The 20,319-nt window shown below is 57.0% G+C and overlaps 7 protein-coding genes and 1 non-coding gene across 8 annotated transcripts; 6 read left to right on the top strand and 2 right to left on the bottom strand.

The window, feature by feature from the left end:
- Window position 1: 1 nt before the first annotated feature.
- On the bottom strand, window positions 2-1,609 carry D7B24_005309 (uncharacterized protein; the record flags this gene model as incomplete). Its single annotated transcript, XM_028639467.1, has 1 exon — window positions 2-1,609. One exon carries the CDS (start codon window positions 1,607-1,609, stop codon window positions 2-4), a length of 1,608 nt encoding a protein of 535 aa, XP_028496151.1.
- Window positions 1,610-3,561: 1,952 nt separating this feature from the next.
- D7B24_005308 (uncharacterized protein) lies at window positions 3,562-5,487 on the top strand (the record flags this gene model as incomplete). Its single annotated transcript, XM_028639466.1, has 1 exon — window positions 3,562-5,487. The coding sequence occupies one exon, from the start codon at window positions 3,562-3,564 to the stop codon at window positions 5,485-5,487; it is 1,926 nt and encodes a 641-aa protein (XP_028496150.1).
- Window positions 5,488-6,125: 638 nt separating this feature from the next.
- On the top strand, window positions 6,126-8,780 carry D7B24_005307 (uncharacterized protein; the record flags this gene model as incomplete). The annotated part of the gene is made up of 1 exon (XM_028639465.1): window positions 6,126-8,780. The coding sequence occupies one exon, from the start codon at window positions 6,126-6,128 to the stop codon at window positions 8,778-8,780; it is 2,655 nt and encodes an 884-aa protein (XP_028496149.1).
- A 364-nt stretch (window positions 8,781-9,144) lies between these two features.
- Window positions 9,145-9,216, bottom strand: D7B24_005306. Its single transcript has one exon. It is a non-coding gene; the product is annotated as a tRNA-Glu (tRNA).
- Window positions 9,217-10,624: 1,408 nt separating this feature from the next.
- D7B24_005305 (uncharacterized protein) lies at window positions 10,625-12,535 on the top strand (the record flags this gene model as incomplete). Its single annotated transcript, XM_028639464.1, has 2 exons — window positions 10,625-10,656; window positions 10,708-12,535. 2 exons carry the CDS (start codon window positions 10,625-10,627, stop codon window positions 12,533-12,535), a joined length of 1,860 nt encoding a protein of 619 aa, XP_028496148.1.
- Window positions 12,536-13,052: 517 nt separating this feature from the next.
- On the top strand, window positions 13,053-14,099 carry D7B24_005304 (uncharacterized protein; the record flags this gene model as incomplete). Its single annotated transcript, XM_028639463.1, has 1 exon — window positions 13,053-14,099. One exon carries the CDS (start codon window positions 13,053-13,055, stop codon window positions 14,097-14,099), a length of 1,047 nt encoding a protein of 348 aa, XP_028496147.1.
- A 1,267-nt stretch (window positions 14,100-15,366) lies between these two features.
- Window positions 15,367-16,722, top strand: D7B24_005303 (uncharacterized protein; the record flags this gene model as incomplete). The annotated part of the gene is made up of 1 exon (XM_028639462.1): window positions 15,367-16,722. One exon carries the CDS (start codon window positions 15,367-15,369, stop codon window positions 16,720-16,722), a length of 1,356 nt encoding a protein of 451 aa, XP_028496146.1.
- A 1,565-nt stretch (window positions 16,723-18,287) lies between these two features.
- D7B24_005302 (uncharacterized protein) lies at window positions 18,288-19,757 on the top strand (the record flags this gene model as incomplete). The annotated part of the gene is made up of 1 exon (XM_028639461.1): window positions 18,288-19,757. The coding sequence occupies one exon, from the start codon at window positions 18,288-18,290 to the stop codon at window positions 19,755-19,757; it is 1,470 nt and encodes a 489-aa protein (XP_028496145.1).
- Between the last annotated feature and the right edge of the window lie 562 nt (window positions 19,758-20,319).

Here is a 20,319-nt window from a genome sequence, read left to right as displayed (position 1 = left end):
GCTATCCCTCCACATCATGCGACAGTCCCATCACCTCGCCCAAGTCCTTGCTCGCATCTTCCCACGATCGTGTGACCACATCCACCACCCACGGTCCGCGTGGCTTAAGCTTGAATCGAAACTCCGTCGGCACCGTCATGAACCCGACAACTGACATGGCCCACGGATTGACCTCCTCACTGGCCTCGACGTCAAACGCCCACAGCAGATTTGCGACCTGCAAGAACGTGCCGTCGACAGCCACCCGTCTGCCCAAGCAAGCCCTCCGGCCTTGGCCAAACACCGGTAGCGGCAGACTGCTGTTGACCTTGCCTTGTCCATCAAGCCATCTCTCCGGGATGAACTCCTGCAGGTCGCCGAGACCGGGGTCAAAGGCTTTTCCGTCACGTCCGATACCCCACGCGTTGGTGATGATCGTCGCATTCCTGACAATCTTGACGCCTGCAAACTCGTCCGCCTTGTCAGCACGACGTGGGATGCTCCCCGGCGAGACGGGTCGCCATCGAAACAGCTCGTGAATGACAGCGTCGATGAAGGCAAGACTTGACCTGTCGGCGAACCGAGGCAGACGGTCATGACCGACGACGTCGTCCAGAACGGCATGTGCGCGGCGCACAAAGCCTGGGTTCTGCAAGGCCGCGATGAACAGCCACAGGATCTGGCGCGGCGAGGTTTCCATGCCGCCTTGGACTGATGTGGCCAGCGTGAAGGCGAGGTCGAGGTCGAAGTCGGCCGGACGGATGTCGCTTGGCACGACCCTCCCGGCGGTCGCGACAGCTTGCTTTGTTGCGTTCCAGCACCGTGATGCTTTGCCATGCTCATACAACCGCCCGTACAAGTCGACCTGCGTAGCAAAGAGTTTATCTGCAGCTGTTTTCCAGGGCGAGAGCATGGCGGGCAGGTTCCTTAAAAGAGTTATAAAATCAGGTAGCCCCGGGTTCGCCGCGAGATGCGTGACTTGTGTCTGGATGTCAATGATCTCGTGAAGTATAGGGTCCGAAACATCGGGAATCCGCAGGCCATAGTGCAGTGAAAGAATGACACTGGACTGCGTGCGTTCGAGCAAGGGGTAAACATCCGAGCTGTTGATGATGGCGCTTTCCGTATTGCCACCCACAGCGACTACCAAATCAAACAGCAGCTGCTTTGACTCAAGTTCCATCACGGGCTGATACCGCGGCGCCGCAACGGCACCGAGGCTCGGTGCCAGCAGTCTGTGGTGAAGCTTCAAATGAGAATCATAATCGTGCATCAACGTGAATCGGGACTGGCCGGGACCCGCGCCCGTGATCATTTCCATGCTCGTCGACGGGGGTCGGTTGCTGTACCACTGACTCCGGCGGCTGAGCAGCTCTGTCGCCGCCTCGGCTGTATTCAGTACCACTATCGGCACGATGCCGAATAACTTTGGTGTCGCGATTGCTCCATTCCTTTCGGCCCAGGCATCCCAATGGACGAGCGGCGTTTCGCGCGGGGAGCTGTGGAGGTCGCCGATGAGAGGCAGCTTGAGGGGTGTCGCTTTGCCGGCCGGCTTGCTCTTGCGTATCACTAGGAGTGCGACAGCGACTAGGCCGGCAAGCAGCGCGACCGTAGTCTGTACAGCGAACATCGTTGTGCGTCAAACCTCGTTGGCGTGAAGGGCGACATGGAACGGGGAGGCATGGGCTTCAGGGGTCAGGGCGGCCTATGATATATGCCCTGCAAAATACTTTGTGACAGGCGAAGATCTGACTGCTAGGATCTTTTTCGGCGGTGCTTGAAGTCTCGGCTCACGGTCTACAAAGTCTTGGATGAGCGACGGCGGGGTGAAATTACGGGGCCCTCAAGAGCCAAGATGGAGGGTTGCCTGTGAGGGGAAAGCCGTTCACCAGTGGCCCTTTTGATGCAGCAGGATGCCATTCTACGTTTCAAACGATGCACTATCCTTGCATGTTCAAGGCCTAGGGGCTGTAGTCCCGCGAGGAGTCCGAACCTGGCCCAAGGAAGTGAAGTACCTTGCTCGAAAGCAAAGTTTGTTGCAAGTGTCAATCGCGCCGCCTTCAATGCTCGAGTTGAGAAAATGAGGATAAGTGGTTTTTTAACATTGAGCATGCGCAGACGATCATGACAATTCAAAGACCATCACAGCTTTCGAGCTTAGGCAGTAACAAAGCCGTGTATCCTATAACTCTATAACTAAATTACATAGTCAACTGCATCGTTGAAGCACACATATACATGTAGAAATTTGTTGTAGTCATGTTGAATGCCATGGAATATGCTTTCGTGTACAGATCTTCTTTGGCATAACTAGTAAGAATGCCAAAAGAGTAACGCTTATCACGGATGAGTGCTACTTCCCTGAGCAGGTCACATTTTTGTCGCATCTTCGGAGGCTATATTTTGAGCCCTGTCACCAGGTATCAGAACCCTCGAACAAATATGGGACGGCTGCAGGGCACCTATTGTTTGACCAGAGTTACAGAGCAAAGAGAGGACCCAGCTTTTTGAGAGACTACTTACAAAGAGGGTCGCTTTCCCATAGTTAGAAGAGAGTATCGATTATTCTACCTAGTTAGATATCCTCATGAGATCAACAGCTGCAGGCCTTCCCTCGTCGCGAGACTCCTTGACACCAGGATAAGGGTTATTTATCTAGAAACGTATACAACCTGCGGACTATACCTACAAGGCCGTCGAGCTGGCTGTTGCGGGGATTTTGAAGCTCGTTCCCAGTCCATCTGCGACCTTGAGATGTTTCGTGACGCAGTTGAGTCTCGAGAGGCCAGAGCGTCGTCCGCGGCCCTTGCAAAATTCATCAAGTAGACATCTATATGGCGTGCAGAAATCTGTTCTTGCTAACAAACGTGGCCGAGTTCAGGATAACTGTTGGTGATCCCATGCCACTTGTTCTGGCCGGCCGCGCTGAGACGAGATCGGGCTGCACGACATCGGTCATATCTGCGAGACGGGAGTGTAAAGAGTACACGACAAGTAAATAGAAATTCTCTTTTTTGTGTACACCGGTGCAATATCTTCCGTCTGCAGAAAACTGGGATCCCGAGACGTTGTAAAGACCGACTACAACTACCTGAGCTGTGCCGGCCAGTAGTCAAGAGGTGTCACCCGAGCAGCTCGTGGGGCCACTAGATCTTTGTACCGAAGCCAGCCAGAAATGGAGTATCTAGAATGTCTGTGAGATCTCCTGGAATGCTCTACAGGTTGCGCCACTCCCAAGAGCTACATCTTGCAACCTGCTTATGCGCGAGAACGTGTTCATCCCAACTCGTGTTGCCATTCGCTCGGATACAGGCAAGCTTATTCCTACTAGACGGAAAGGTGATCCACCATTGGCACGAGATATTGTGTCTACCCATCAGCTGTAAATCCTATCCCTGCACGTACATATTTCCTGTCCATTTTGGGAGTTACCGCCGCCATCTGAATAACCTCGCATTTTGGCCCCGCTCACTCAATGCTGACATGTATTACAACCGCATATTGAGCTCGAAACTACGCGGCAGCCGCAGTGGGAATCTTCCGTGAGAGACATTGCGACTGCTTCGCTGTACAGACATCCAGATGGTCCTCGAACAGTCCAAGCTCGACGAGCTAGCCGCCACGGGCGTCGCAGACCTCGAGACCTTTTGGTACGAGCCTGAACCTGACAAGCTCCGCTGCCTAGTCTGCCAGGAGTCATTCACGCACGATGCTCTTGTGAGAACGTTCAAGCTGGCGCCTCCCGACGGCCCGTCTGCGTCAAGCGAGTCTTTGCGCTGCAGTCGGGTCGTTTCGACGCACTTGCAACGAGATGTCTTGTTCTTTGACAGGCACCTCCATTGCCTCCGGACAAGCGAGGTCCATGTCTTAACAGTCTCACATGTCTGGGACCCGCAAGTCTCCATCAATCAGCAGCAGGGTCGCCACTCACCTCAGCCGCTAGAAGTCAGGCGACAGGCCATCGAAGCACCCGTCCTCGTGTGCTCTGGCCTCGAAGAGAGCATGGAGGTGGATGGAAACGGGCAGGAAATATGGCACGACTACTTCAGCGTTCCGCAGTGGACGGATGAACTGAAGAATCCGATCCTTCGTATCATCCACACGCTCTACAGCTCCAGTTACGCCACCATCATACACTTTAACGACCTGAGCTCGTCCACTGTGGAAAAGCTTCGCCAGGATGAGGACTCCGACGTAACACTGGACGGTATGACGGGGGTGTGCAATGCACAGTGGTTCCAACGCATGTGGACGGCCATGGAATTCGTGAGTAGCAGCCGGATCAGGATGATGACGTCCGATTACCATCTCGACACTGGAGCAGACGATCCAGCCTTTCTGGACAGGCTACATCACGTATGGGACGAGGAGGTCGTTAGGCAAGGCAGCGTTCACAATGTCGAGAACATGGTCGGGCTCCCCGAGAACCGAAACCTGGTGCCCTGGACGCTTGGGCCGCTGCGCGAGGTCAAGTCGCACAAGACAACCAGCTTCGCCATGGCTTTTGCCCTACTGGCGAGGCGGAAGTGCCGCGATCGAATGGACTTTCTCCATGGCCTGCGCGGTATTGTCGCCGCGAGGTCAGAGGCAGCCCTGCAGCCGGATTTTCGGACGGAGTACCTCCGGGTCGCGCGAGAGTGTCTCCTCGCGGGCGACTACAGCCCCTTGCTCATGACGCCGAGCGTCCCTCTGCTGGACGACCCGCGGCTGAACCCGCTGGATCCATGCAGCTACAATGAGGTCTGGACCTGGGAATTGGGTGAGGAGACGAGCCCCCCTTCGCTCCCGGTCGATGTATCCTTCGATGAATCTGGCGATAAAGTGACCTTGACGCTAGAGAGAATCGGCCTTGTTACGATTGTCAAATTCCCGAATTGGGAAAGTACTTACGATCACTTTTCTCGGTGCGCCGCCTTCAGTCTCGATCTCACCGGGCCGAACCTGGACGATTTCGTTGTCTCGCTCGGAACAAGACTCTACGGCGAGCGCAAGGAGATCATCATGGAGCATCTCAAGGCCCACGATAACCTCACAGAGCTTGAGGAACTGCTCCGGGATCAGTACAACACTCCCTGGGCCGAACCATGGTCGATGTGCGGCGAGGGAGAGGAGTGCGCCGAGTGGCTCGCAGACATCATGTCCCTGACCACGGTCGTCGGCGAGCTCTCAGAGAGCCGTATTGACCTGAGCTACGCACGGTTCGCGACGATGCACTGCCACCCGTACAACTACATGGTCGGGGTAACGTGCACAACCTGCCATGGGACGTTCGCTTTCCGCGTCGGCGCCTTTGCGCCGACGGCCGAGTTGCATCGGGCCGTGGCATACCGCGTTCCGGGGCTCAAGTATAAGCTGTCGCACCTCGACGGCATGGGCATGCTGGTGAAGGACGGGCGCATCGTGGGACGCATGATCTGGGCCTCGCCCGCCTGCGAGTGTCGCGAGAGAGAGCTGGTGACGCTGCACATGCCGGACCTGCCTTCTCCGTTGTCGCATGATCACCACTGAGCGTGGGCCGGGAATGGGAGGCTGAGCCCATCGATGTTGGCGACAAAAGCAGAAGTCATCGGCGACCTGCGCACCTCAGTACTGTCGACAGTGAACTTGGAAGACATAAGCCCATGCTCCCACTGGCCAACGTCTTCAGCGGGTTGGGTTGTTGATGCCTGTGATCGCGTTTCACTGGAGCCGTTAGGTGACTCGAAGAGGAGGGGGTACTGTCGTGGCTAGTATTGTCAACAAACTGGAGGTCAAGTCAATACGGAGCTGTAGGGACAGAATCAAGTAAAGATCAAATAAAGAATGCATTTCCACAAAAGCAGCACGTAGATGAAATCCATGACAAGCGAATTCTGAATGCACGTGACAGCCGTGTGGTTGAGCATTGAGGCAGGCATGATGCAGCAACCTGCCCCTTCCTCCATGGGCACACCTGTGGCACCTGCCGCTGGATTACAGACAGGGCCCAGATCCGTGTAGAAGGTTGCGGAGTCACGTGATCCTTGAACAAGCCAGCCGCAGAACTGCCGACGCTCAACCATCACCACTGCACCTTGGACGCCGCGCACCGAAGCTTCCCCGACAATCAGCCATCGCGCGAATCCGCGTCTGTATCATCGAGCGCGTCTCTGGTTTCCACCATGTCGATGGGTCAGGACCAAGATCATCATGGTCACATGAACGATGACGACCACGACGACCTCTCGGCTTTGAAGGTCGACCCTGAACCTATCGCCTCGACTACCATCGACACAGCAGCGCAGTCCGAAATCGACAACGGCGACACAGCATCCGACTCCGCTGCCGCGTCTGCTGTTGCTGCCGCTGCCGATGCCTCTGAAGAGCCCGAGCATCATGGACATCATGTACATATCGAACACCATGATGGGCTTGACGACTACGACCCTGGCTCGATGCAGACCTCAGATCTGGACGCAAACTTGATTCACGCGACCACATCTTCATCGACTGCTCACGAAATCGCCACCGGTGGCCTGCAGGCTCTCCAGGATGCATCAGACGCCGCCGCCGCCCAGGCTCTGCGCGAAAGTGTTGATCACCAGCAGCAACACCACGAGCAACACCACGAGCAACACCACGAGCAACATCACGAGCAACACCACGAACCACATGAGCAGCATCACCAATATGACCCCCCGCCGCAGTCCGCGTCTTCTCTTGACCATGATATGCAAGGCACGGACACGGGCAGCTCGAGCGGCCCAGATCCTGCACTGGCCGTCGCCGCTGCCGCCGCTGCTGCTACTGCTGCCGTGAATGCGTCCATCGGTGGAGCGCCTGCCGGTCCACATCCATTTGCCTCGGTGGCATCTGCTGCCCCTGCGCCTGCACCTGCGCCGTCCGCTGCTAGAGACTCGGCTGTTAATCCTAAGCTGACGCGACTCCGCCGAGCCTGTGACATGTGCTCCCAGCGCAAGGTGAAATGCGACGAGACGGCCCCATGCAGGCCCTGCCGAGACCTCAACGTCGAATGCACCTTTCACCGAGCCCTCAAGAGACGCGGTCCCCCGAACAAGCACGCCGAGGCTGCTCGCGCTGCCCAGCGCCCTCGACTCGAGCCCGGCCCGACACCTGCAGGCAATGGTTTCGCCTACAACAACGGCTTGGGCCCGACACCCTCGCCGCATAACGCCGCGCAGACCCTTGTGTCCATCGCAGAGGGCCCTGCAGCCACAGCCTACACTGCCGAATCGATTGCTCCTATGCCTGTGTTGGAGCTCCTTGTTGACGACTTCTTCACCTACATCCACCCCCTGGCGCCTTTTCCTCACGAACCAACCTTCCGAGACGCCTTCGCTACGCGCCAGGACCGGACGAACCCCGAGTTTCTGAGTCTTTTGGCCTCCATGATCGCCGCCCTTGTGGCCTCTTTTCCCCGAAGCGCTCGCCAGCACCTCAAGGCCCAGCACAGCACGCACCTTTTCCCTCGCGCCATCGTCATGATTGAAAAGTGCAGGGATATTGCGCTCCAGACACGCGGTGCTCTGTGGTCCATCAAGTCGCCCAAGACGCTCGACGACGCTGCGACGAGCTACTTTCTGGGCCTTGCTGCGGGCTACACGTTGCATGTCAATGCATATCGCCACTTCACCGCTGAGTGCCTGTCGCTGATCCGTGAGCTTGGCTTCCACGCGCCCAAGAACCCGGGCGAATTGCCGACATTTGGCACTGATCACTACTCAAACAACCCCCTGCCGTTCCACAACATTAAAGATCAGATTGGCAAGCGCATATTCTGGTGCCTGCTGCTCGGCGTGCGTTCCTTCTCACAGCTTGGCGCCTCTCACGCCGACCTCGTCATCGCGCCATCAACGCCGAACCTCCCGTACCCATCTCTGCCCGAAAATGTTGACGACCGGTGGATCATGGCCAACGAGATTCAGTATTCAGAGAATAATAACGTCACGCTGCTGACGGGCTTCCGATTCGGCGTTGAGATTTACACCACAATGAATGCTATCGTCAGTGTGGAGCTTGTGTATGGGATGAGCACGCTCCCGTGGCCCGATCAGCGCGCCATGCTGCGCGACGCCCTCGTCGCTGCCAAGAACATCATCGATCGTCTCCCGACTGAGCTGCGCCTCACGTCGCAGATTGATCAGCCCGTCTTTGGCGGTGGTTTTGACGATGGGCATCTTCAATACATGCCTCCAGCGTACCCCAATGCGCAACCGGCGAACGACATCCGCAACGTCATCAAGAGCAACACGCAACGGCGGCGCCAGCTGCAGTACGACATTCAGAAGGCTAACATTCTCGTGTCGCAGCTCGCGACACGGTCCTACTTTGTTGAGCTCTACTTCAACCTGCGCGATGTCTACCTCGCAGATCCCAATCGTTCAATCATCGACGAGAGCACGATCGAGGGCAAGGCCGCTAAGGAGGCTGAAGATGTTGAGGCCGAGCGCATCTTTGAGCTCATGACGGCCGAGCGCGAGCTTATCGTCCAGGATCTGCTGCACGTCCTCGGTTCAATCCCGCAGCGAAACATGGAGCCGAACGGAGGATCGCTCATCAACAAGGTGCGCCAGGTGGCATCGACCCTTCTCAATGATGCCCCCGAGCGCAAGGGTCCCGTGGCAGTCAAGTCCGAGGCTGCGCTCTCGCGGCTCATCGACATCTTGATCAAGCTTGAGGGCACTGGACCAGGTCATGCTGGTCACGGAAACGATTCCAACATGACGCCGCAAGACGAGGAAGAAGAGTTGCGTCTGTGGTCGAGTCTCAGAGACTACCAGCGTCAGTTTGCTTACCAAAGCGGGTACGAGGGGCGGGATTAAGGTGTCTAGGTGACGGTCGTGGTCCGCCGGACGACGGCTACGCTTTGTACTATTACGGTGTGGTTGGAACGGCGTACGGCGACGGTGGGAAAATGCGCCAACGGCGCCTGCGATATGGGCGTTCAGTTTGTGTGTGTAAAGTATAGGGTTAACGGCTCCTGTAGAATTCGGTGCGAGTCGCTATGAGACACCATGCCATTGCTCGATGCCGTGAGACAGCCGCGCAAGTCGTTGCCACGCAGGACTTGGAATTCTTTGTGCTATTTTTGCTTCAATGCGTTCTTGAGGTGAGTGACTGATTACCAAGGCAAAAAAAACACAAGCTCGACGAGCCCGACGGGGCTGACAATTGCAAAAAAAGAAATTCCGAACCAGGGAATCGAACCCTGAGCCTGACGGTGAGAGCGTCAAATGTTAGCCATTACACCAGTTCGGATGCTGGACGGCGGTCTGTGAAGATACATCATATTGCCTGCAAACTTGTGGGGTCGCTTCACGCCAGTCGGGTGTGACAGCATCGTACACCTGTGCCTGGTTTGTCTGAGCATCGCGGTTTCCACTGGTGCTCCCATTCAATAAATCCCCAGCTTTCGCTTTCCATCCCTGGATTGGATTCCTTGAGGCCTGGAGTCGTCATACTTCTGCTTACACTGCTCCTGACCTGAACTAGTAGGATCAAAACATGTTTGCTCAACGCTTGCGCCCCAGCATCGCCTGTTGCAGCCGATCATGTGAATCTATAGCCTGAGTGATCAGAATGCGCATTTCTTGATCCAGAGTTCTATTCCCCTCAAAAACCTATAGCAAGACGCCATCGACAGCTCCTTCTCAATTTGAATTTTAGTACTTGGATTAAGTTTAATATCTTCAATCTTTCGGATTTTGACTCATACTTCTCTGAATTTACGCAGTGTTCGAGATGGTTGTCTAGCGCCGAATGAGCCCTGTGAATAGATCGTTTCACCGGATATCACAAGTGATCTCATCAAAACGGGCGTCTCAATCAGTGTAGATCAAACCACCCATGTTTGGTCTACAATTCACAAATCTGGAGTACAACAAGAGTTCTTTTAGGCAAAGAATCTGTAATTTTGAACTTAAACAAGCCAGAGGGCTGGTGGTTGGTCGTTCCGAAAGTTCTGGAAGCACATCATTCAAAGTCCTACATCCCTATTTTCTCGAGTATCAGCTCATGGAAAAGCAACATCTCATGGCCTACCAAGGCATATCTAACCTCTAGCCCATTATCCAGTGTAGCGATCCCGCTGTTTCTGGGTTCAGAAACACTTGTGTCGTCGGCTTCGATGTCCATATGGCAAACTCACATGTTGATTCCAAAATACCAGTGATCAGATAAGAGTCTTGAAACACGCAGGTGCGCGCCAGACTTCAGCCGCCATACTCGAATTAAAGAAAATACGAGGCTTCAGCAGATTGGACACTAGGAATCGGAATACCAGCAACCTCAAGGTGCCCGGGGCACTAGATTGGTTCCGGATACGAGAGCCGAGTTCCGGCCTGGTGGCTCCCCAAGAATGCCTGCCAGGCTCGGTTCAAAATGTTATGCTAACTTGAGTTTCAAGAAGCCAATGAGATGCGTTCATGGCTTGAATCTGTGTTTCCCAGCAGCGACAAAGTGAACGAAAGGGCTGAAGGGATGAGCATTTAACGAGGTGTTGCATCAAAGAGGTCGATGGGTAGCCGTCTGCTCGCGATATCTCCTTATGCGATTACTCTCCTGACGTCAGTCCCTTTGTCAGCATCACCGTCACCTCACGACGCTTACACGTTTTCTCCTTCTACAAAAAGTGTCATGGAATGAGCGGATCACATATGATAAGATCATGATCGACTCGCCTCTGAGACGAGTCCCCAGGTAGGCCGGCTCACACTTCACTCTCGCGCCATAGGCTGACATTCGTCACAGCACCGCGCCAAACCCAGACCCCACCAGCCATGACCAAGCCGTGAGCCTCACTAAACCCAAGCGCTCGCGTGTCAGCAATGCAAAGGCCAAGACCGGATGCATAACGTGCAAGAAGCGACACGTAAAGTGCGACGAGACCAAGCCACATTGTCGCAAATGCCTCGCCATCCGAGGGCATTGCGAAGGCTATGCCCCGCCAAAGATTCCCAAACAGCGCGGTCGCGTTGCCGTTGTGGCTAAGACGGCAAATATGTTGCAACAGACCCTTCTCGATCCCGATCTTCTCGACTTCCATGATGCCACAGGACTGAAGTATTTCAATGAGTTTGTCAAGTTGTCGCAGGCCCCATGGAATGTTGCGGCATCCAACGGGGACCTCTGGAGTGTTTTGCTGCCACAGCTCGCTCGCGCCAATGACACGCTTCGCCATGCTGCCATGGCCATCGGCGCGGTGAGTCTGGGAGGACGAGGAACGCATTCTAGCGAACTCCCCTTGACTCCAGCGGGCCGGGGGCCTCCGAATTACAGCCCTCGTGAACTTCACGCTACTACGTACCTTTGCCACGCACTGAAGCTCCAAAGCCGCAGCAGCTCGGTGCAGGACACCATCTTCCTGTCCGTTATGCTTCTCTACTTTGAGACTCTCCGGGGTAACATCAAGGCTGCATTGAATCATGTCAACCATGGCCTCGCGCTCCTTCTGACGCTTACTACGAGCCAAGAAGCGAACGCTCACATCAGAAGCCTGGCCCCCAATCCAGGACCTTTGCTGGGTGCGGTGACCAGTGTCTTTTTCACCCTCGCTGCTCAGGCACGGCACATTCTCACCGGTCGCGTTGGTAACTGCAGGCCACTGCCGCACTTTGCAAAAGGTCTTCGCAATGCGTCTCGTTCCATGGAGTCGTTCATGCACCTCCTCTGCCAGCTATGGCAACCTACAGTCATGAATGATGTGCCCGAAGTCTTCGGCACCCTCGACGAATACGAGCATCACTGGAACTCTCTCCGCCGGGCTCAGTCCGCCATCGGTCCCCTCATACATGACTTGGTGCTATCCTCCGGTGTCATCGGCTGCTCCGACGCAGCCGCGATCAACACCTCCATCCACCAGATCCTAGGCCACCCACAAGTCCTTGCCTTCTATGCCGACAATGGACGAAAGATGCAGACCCTAGAGGGTGCCTTCCTTCCCCTCTTCCACAGAATCATGCTGCAATCCCACGACTCGAAAGACTACCTCCGCGCCCTCCACCTCCGCCTCCAGTACCTCGGCGTAACCCTCTTCGAGAACGCGCCCCAGTTCCTCAGCATCGACTCGGTGCGGGCGCTGACACCCCTGTTCCGCGAATTCCTCACCACCGCCTCGGCCGCGCTGCGCGCCGCCCGTCTGACGACCGACAAGCCCGCGTACGGCACGTCCCTGCAGTGCGGGCTGTCCATGTGGCTCTTTGGCACGGCGCTCTTTTGCCGCGACGCCGTGGTTCGGGACGAAGCCGTCGTCATGCTAAGTGAGTATCCCGGTCAGGATGGGCTCTGGAGCACACGTGCGCTGCATGTGCTCGCCGTGCGGAACCGAGACGTGGAGAAGGCGAATGCGGTCGAAGGGAGCGACGCGGAGCAATGGGCGCGACTATGGCGGCGGGAGTACGCCTTGGAAGAGGGCGGCGCCGAAGTCATCTTCCGGTACATGGAACGCCATGAGCATGCACCGGGTTGGGCCATGGTAGAAGAGGGAGCAGTCGTGCCCGCTGTCAGGGAAGCGACGTGGGTGAAGAGGCGGCCACGGAGCGAGAAGCTGCTCATGGAAGACCTCATGCTGTCGACCTAGCAAGATAAGCATGTTATATTGCTCCACCTTGGATACCACTTATATGAACATGGCCAATTTATTTGTCCTTCATAGTGCGAGGAATATCAAAGCTTCGGCTTGAGATGGTAACAGTTGCAGGGCCCGCTGTCCTACCACGATGCACTGCACACCCAGCAAGATGCGGGCAAGAGAGCGTGATATAGACTCGAAACATCGGCATCCACGAGGTCTGGCTGTCCTCATCTCGCCCGAAAAGACAGATTGTATGGTTGATTGACCGTCAGCTATTGCCACGTGACTTGAGCGCCCTGAAGGCAGAGGAAAACCCTCCGGTTGGACATGACGTGATTAGTCTCCGCACTTTCCGTGTGCAACAAGATCCAGGAACATGCTCGTACTGATGGCTTGGAGATGCTTGTCAGAGAAATTTGTACCTGCATAGAACGCCCGCAAGTCAGGTTGGTTTGGCCAAGCTGGCTGTATATGTAAGTGGCGGTAGCAAATAGCACCACTCAACCGATCATCTTGACGAACCATGGCCTTCACCTCAATCCCTCTTCTGGACCTCGCGCTCGCAGAGTCACCTAGCACTAAGCCCAGGCTGCTCGAAGAGCTTCGACATGCGCTGCTCGACGTGGGCTTCCTCTATGTTACGAACCATGGTGTTCCCGATACTGTCATAGCAAATCTCACGGCAGCTCTGCCCAAACTCTTTGGGTTGACGTCCGATCAAAAGGCAGAAGCGGCGCTTGCCGGCTCGCCTCATTTCCTTGGATACAGCGAGGTGGGCACCGAGACAACTGCCGGTGCTTCTGACCACCGCGAGCAGTTTGAGTTTGCGACTGAACTGGCAGCAACCTGGACCCTTGAACAACCACTTGCTGAGCGGTTGCGCGGACCCAACAACTACCCACCCGCCCTGCCGTCAATTCGACTAGTCGTAGAAGCGTACATTGCCGAGCTCACGCTCCTCGGCGAACGCTTTCTCGGCCTCGTGGCAGAGGCACTCGACCTCCCAGCAAAGACGTTCCTACCATTCCTCTCCGACCAGCATCGCCTCAAAACAGTGCACTACCCAGCACGGCCGGATGGAACACACTGCCAGGGCGTGGGCCCACACAAGGACTCGTCCGGATGGTGGACCTTCCTGCTACAGGCATCGCCTGAGGTTGGCGGCCTGCAGGCTCTCAACCAGACTGGCACGTGGGTCGACGTGCCGCCTCTTGCCGGCACGTTTGTCGTGAACATCGGACAGGCGTTCGAGGTCGTGACGCATGGCGTGTGCCGCGCGACAACGCACCGGGTACTCAGCGGATCGGAGGAACGGTTCAGCGTGCCCTTTTTTCAGGGCGTGCGGCGCAGCCTAACGAGAGAAGACGCCGTCCATTCACTGCGGGGACACTTTGAGCGGTTCGACGGTGGAGGGGTCGAGTCGGCGGAGGGTCGGGACGTCGACTCGGCCTTCTTGAGGGGCGGGTATGAGACGTGGGGCGAGAGTCAGCTCCGAACAAAGGTGAGAAGCCACAGAGAGGTGGGGCAGCGGTTCTACGGCGATGTTTTCGAGCGCTACGTCAGCGAGTAGCACACCACCTTTGCGTCAGTACGTCAATTGACTCAGCGCGCAGCGATTCGGGAAAACGCCATGGTCTCTGAATAGAGAGTGAGCTGGATCATGTCTTTGGCTGGGACGGCGGCGCGAAGGCAGCCTCACAGGCTCAAACCGGGACCTGCTGATCGGTCAGGGGAATTCACCAGCGAAGGAGAAAGGCGACTGACCAGTGAATAATAAGCATACTCATGTTGGCCTCCGACTGACCAGGAAAGCAATGCATAGTTTTCTGTGTGCTGGCTGGTACGCTGTACCAAGGCGGCATTGATCGCTCGGATCACCCGAGGTTGGCAGTGAGGCAGTGTCGGCTTGTTTTTGTTGTGGTGCACGTCCTTCTCGTTGCATCCCGCGTTCGTGTTGACTGATTGGTGGATAGAGGGGCAGGGGCAGGGGGGGGAGGGGGAGGCAGGGCCATTTGTGGAAGCGGCAGAGGCCCCGACGGAAAGAATGCACTGACGAGTGGAAGGCGCCAGCGACCGAACGGGGAGGCACAGGGCAGAAACAGGGCACAGCGGGACCAGAACAGGGCAGAACGAGGCAGCGGCGACGGCTGGACCAAGCAAAGACTGGGCAGGAACCAGGCACACCAGGCATCCAAGGCAGGAACGCGGCAGGGGACCAGGTGGACGAGCAAGTCGAGGTACCCTCATCAGGTTCAGCGCAACATCGACCAGTCCAGGCCATTACTCAAGCCCGATCGGAAAACCACGTCGTCCATGGCTTAAACAGGTAGCCGGTCGGAGAATTCCTCGTCGATTCATATTATGCACGTAGACCACATGCGGCGAACGGCCCCTACGTAAGCCGCCCCACCTCATCTCCCCTTTTAGAACGCTCCCGTCCAATAGCTGGTGACAGATCGACGGGCCACCCGGCACGGATACGAAGGGCACGTGCCAAGCCCTACCCCTGTCCATTCCCCTTAATTTCGCCCTCATTCTCTCCTCCTTGCTTCCCCTTGCCCCCCTGTCTATTGTCTTTAACGTCAAAACATCACCTTTCCCTCTTCACACTCGCTTCCCCCGAACTTAAGCCTCCTTCTTTCGGGACCTCGACATTTCTTTGCAGCAACCCATTCCAGGCACGCCTCACTCTTTTTGGCGCCTTACCACATTCGCTCTTCCTTTGACCAGACTTTGCACGACTTCTTCGTCTGTCGTACCGATCCCGGGACACGACCTTTCGTACAACCTCTTATTTTCCGCTTCTCTACAGTAACTCATCAAATTAAACCGTCACGATGCGCGTCTCCGCTACCCTTGCTGCCGGCGCCCTCGCCGTCAGCGTTTCTGCCCAGAACTACCTTGGCTTCAACTCCGGCGCCACCCTGGCCGACCGCTCTGCCAAGTTCAAGGCCGACTTCGAGGCCGAGTTCAAGGCTGCCCAGAGCCTGCCCAATGCCCCCGGCAACTTCAACGCCGTCCGTCTCTACACCAACATCCAGGCTTACTCCCAGGATGACCCTATTGAGGCTTTCGAGGCGGCCATTGACACCAAGACGTCCATCCTGCTCGGTGTCTGGGCCTCGGGCACTGACAACATCGACAAGGAGGTGTCTGCCCTGAAGAAGGCCGTCGAGAAGTTCGGCTCCAAGCTGACCGACCTTGTCATCGGTGTCTCCATCGGTTCCGAGGATCTCTACCGTGTCTCTGTCACCGGTGTGAAGAACAAGTCTGGTGCCGGTAACTCGCCCGACGCCATTGTTGGTTTCATCAAGGACTTCAAGGATGCCTTCAAGGGCTCTGCCCTCAGCTCCGTCCCCGTCGGTCACGTCGACACCTGGGACTCCTGGTCCAACGGCACCAACAAGGCCGTCATTGACGCTGTTGACTTCCTCGGTGTGAACGAGTTCCCCTACTACGAGAACGACAAGGGCAACGACATCAAGAACGCCGGTCACCTTTTCGACAAGGCTTACGACATCACCATCGCTGCTGCTGGTGGCAAGCCCGTCTGGGTCACCGAGACTGGCTGGCCCGCTGTTGGTCCCGACTGGGATCAGGCCGAGGCTTCTGTCCAGAACGCCAAGTACTACTGGAATGAGGTCGGCTGCCGTCAGCTCTTCGGCAAGACCCCCACCTTCTGGTACACTCTCCGTGACTCCAACCCCGACAACAAGATGAAGTTCGCCATCACCGAGTCTGTCGGCGGCAAGCCCCTCTTCGACCTCACCTGCCCCAAGACCTTCGACACCGACAAGCAGAAGGCCTCCTCCTCCGCTGCCGCCCAGTCCACCTCCGCTGCCACCGCTTCCGGCTCCAGCAACGCTACTGCCACTGGCAGCGGCTCCGCCTCGGAGACGTCTGCCATCTCTGGTGGCAACGGCTCCGGCAACGGCTCTGGCTCCGACTCTGGTTCGGGCTCTGCCTCCCCCTCGGGCTCTGGCAACGGCTCCGGATCCGGCTCGGCCTCTCCGTCGGGCTCCGGCAACGGCTCCGGTGCCAACGGCGGTTCTGGTTCAGGCTCTGCCGAGAACCCTGCCTCCACCGAGGGCACCTCCCCCTCCACCGTTCCCGAGTCCTCCGCCGCCTCGCTCCAGAAGACCGTCGCCGTCGCCGCCCTGGCGCTCGTCGCCGGCCTCTTCACCCTTGCTTAAGCGTCTCGCTTGCGCTCTTGGTGAACGAGAAAAGCAACATGTCTTTCTTTGGATCTTGGATTCGTGGGTCTCGGTCTTGGTTCTTAGCGGATCTGGTTTATTAGAGCTTGCAACTGGGGGTTTTTGTACACACATAGACGAGCTATAATGCATATCATTGCCTACTCCATGCGTACTTGACCTGGTGATGATTCTGTCTCGGATTCCAGCGTCCGCGTTGTGCATGCCATGATTGCTGCATGGGTCCAGTGTCGAGAATCGAATGAATTCGGTTACAGCACCAGGGTAGTATTGTCATTCTTTGTGCCCATCAAGCTTTTGCGCAGCCATGTTATTGTTCTGCGACGTGCCTACCGCGTATCGAGAGTGGATGAGGCAGGGTTGTGGGAGTGTCCACTCTTGCAGATGTTGCATCGTGAACGGGGCGATCTAGGTCTGCCAGACATCTTGAAATTTGTTTGTCCATGACCGGCTCGTCTATTCAGAGTTTGCCAGCCAACACGACGGGGGTCTAATCAACGGTGCTCACGGGACTGTGGAAGAGAATTGTGACATGGAGGTGTTCGTGAAGGGAACCATGTGAATTCGCCTCTTCCTGGATGCAACAGACTGCGTAGTTAGTTGTATATGCATGGCCTGTCTTGCTAACATGCAGAGAAGAAAAAAAATTAGACCGGCAAAGCAGCATGTGCTGTTGCAACTCAATCATCTACACTGCATTGCCAAAGGCCAAGCAAGACCCATCTCGAATGTCTACTTGGCTCTTCACGAGCGGTTGACTCGGCTGAGAGGTTTCGGGACGGGTCGCCTCGTGGCAGTGAGACAGCACCACTACCAACCTTGGCGTCTTGCCCAGAGCAGGTTTCTTGCACGATCCAGAGTGTCTCAAGCACCTGTTGGCAGAAGAGTCCACTGCGCAGGTCGACTGGTCCATGAGGCGCGGCGCGCGCATTACAAATTCAACATGGAGCCATCTTGCCTCCGAATGATGCCATTGATCTGCCCCTCATTCTGGAGTACCACTGGTTGGGTCGTCTGGCAGAGGGATTCTCGAAGCGTGGTTGAGTCTGTCTGTCGTGCAATTGATGATTGATTCTGGCATTGGGAAGTCTTCGTCTGGGCTGTTGATGAAATGGGCGCCCGGCGCGCTCTTCATCAATCGATGAGTGTGACGCCCAAGACAAGTCGTCAACCACAGGGCGCGCGGGGGGGTTGCGTAGGGCGCGGCTACTTGCGGTCATGAGGTGCAGGTTCCGGCGGCGGCGGCCGGCGACTCCGGCTGAATCATGCAGCGGTGATTGACCAACCCGAGGCCGAACCGAGACAAGCGTGATAATGAAAAAAAAAAGTCTTATCTCGCTCCAAGGGTCCGCTAAAGGCCCGCTAGGCCCCGCCGCTCTGCTCGAGACGTGACGACCAAAGAGCATCTCCATCTCTACACCTTCTATCCTGCCTTCAACATTGCCCGCCTAGCATTGCCCGCCTAGCATTGCCAGCCTAGCATTGCGAGCAACCTATCGTTGCCCTCGACTCGACCCTTCTTCAACACCGTCAGTCACCACACCATGGCCGAGACGCAACCCCTCCTCGGCCCCCGGGCTGAGCCACAGGACCCCCTCGCCTGCCTCGATGATCCCAAGCCCGTGTTCGACTTTGATCCCAACGGCGACTCGGACAACCCTCGCGAGTGGCCCGCCTCGTTCAAGCGGAACATCGTGGCCCTGCTCGCCTGCATGGCCTTTACAGTCACCTTCACCTGCATCTCCGTGGTGCCTGTCGCCCATCAGATCGTCAGCGAGCTCGACAATGGACGCCCCAACGACTCGGCGAGCGCCCTGCTCGTGACCATCTGGGAGCTCGGAGAGGCTGCTGGTCCTCTTCTGATTGCGCCGCTGTCCGAGGTCTACGGCCGCTACCCCGTCATGAACGTGTGCAACGTGCTCTTCATCGCCGCCACCGTTCTGGCTGCCGTCAGCCAGTCGTCGACTCTCTTCATCGCCGCCCGCGCCCTGACCGGTCTCGCCGTCGCCTCGAACGTCCTCAGCCCTGCCATCATTGGTGACATTTTCGAGCCCGACCAACGTGGCTCGGCCATGAGCCTCATGATGCTTGCGCCTCTCATCGGCGGCGCTGTCGGTCCCGCCATCGGCGGCGCCGTCGCCCAGACGCTCGGCTGGCGCCAGGTCCTCTGGATGAGCGCCGGTCTCGCCGTCGCCTGCGAGATCCTCTTCCTGACCTGCTTCCGCGAGACGTACAAGATGGTCATCCTCCGCAAGCGCGCGCCAGAGCTGTACCGGCAGCACCAGCTGGACCAGGAGCCCAAGGAGTCGAGCGACCACGGCAGCCTCCGGAAGCTCTGGCACTCGGTGACGCGGCCCATGTCGGTCCTCTTCAGCTCGGGCGTGCTCCTCGCCCTCTCCCTCTTCGGCTCCATCTCCTTCAGCTACTTCTACGTCATGTCCATCACGCTGCCCGACATTCTGCAGGACATCTACGGCTTCTCGCCGGCCCTCACCGGCTCGGCCTTCATCACCTTCAGCATCGGCTCCTTCGTGGCCATCGCCATCTGCAACTTCGGCCTCGACCGCATCTACATCCACCTCCGCGCCCACGACCCCGAGGGCGGCAAGCCCGAGCACCGCCTGCCCCTCACCATCGTCGGCGCCTTCGCCCTGCCCCTCGCCGTCATGGCCTACGGCTGGGCCGCCGAGCTGCGCCTCCCCGTGCCCCTGCTCCTCCTCGCCGCCGCCCTGCTCGACGGCTCGCTGCTGCTGGCCATGGTGCCCGTGTCGGCCTACGTCGTCGACGCCTTTGGCCTGTACTCGGCCTCGGCCATGACCGGCGTCATCGTCACGCGCTGCCTCATGGGCACCTTCTTGCCGCTGTCCACCGGCCCGCTGCGCGCCCACTTTGGGTACGGCTGGGGCTTCACCATTCTCGGCGCCGTCAGCCTGTGCCTGGCGCCTATTCCCATCTTCATCATGCGCTATGGCGCCACGTGGAGGAAGGCGTCGCTGTACTCGAGGGATACGTGAGGTGTTTTGGTTTGGGGCTGCGTTTCGCACTTGGTGGTTTCTTGGAATGGAGCATAGCGACGGCTGGGTAAAAAGTTGCATGATAGATAATGACTTGTTTTTAAAAGAGAGATTTCTTGGCCTAAAGTCTACTCAGGATCTGTGAGCAGGATTCCTTGACCTAAGATTCATTCAGAATCTGAGTCCAGATCAGTGTCGCTGCTGAAATCAACCTCGTTTACAGATACCTCGTCATCCGATCGTGTGTCACGATGGTCGAATTCACAACCTTTCACGCTTCCCGGTTGGCTTGTCCTCTCTGCGCGGGCTCCACGTTCTCTCAGGTACCGGCCAATGACTTTGGACCGCACAAATTCATTCGACGAATTACCACAGCATCGGAATGATACATCGACCCCTTGTCGTCGTCGAGAGTTTTGGGTCCCGATGGTGGAGACAGCATAATGTGTTTACGAGACCATGCGATGCAATGACGTTCAAAAGTAGGCCCGGGATCTGACGAAGAAACAGAGATCCAAAGTCTCGGCAAAGGCTTTCAAAAGATCTTGCTCGCCAATAAGCA

The sequence above is a fragment of the Verticillium nonalfalfae genome (genome assembly GCF_003724135.2).
Source record: "Verticillium nonalfalfae strain VnAa140/NRRL 66861 chromosome Unknown scaffold_32, whole genome shotgun sequence".
Lineage (NCBI taxonomy): Eukaryota > Fungi > Ascomycota > Sordariomycetes > Glomerellales > Plectosphaerellaceae > Verticillium > Verticillium nonalfalfae.
The sequence above is the reverse complement of the archived record's forward strand: the minus strand, read 5'-3'. Positions and strand labels throughout refer to the sequence as shown.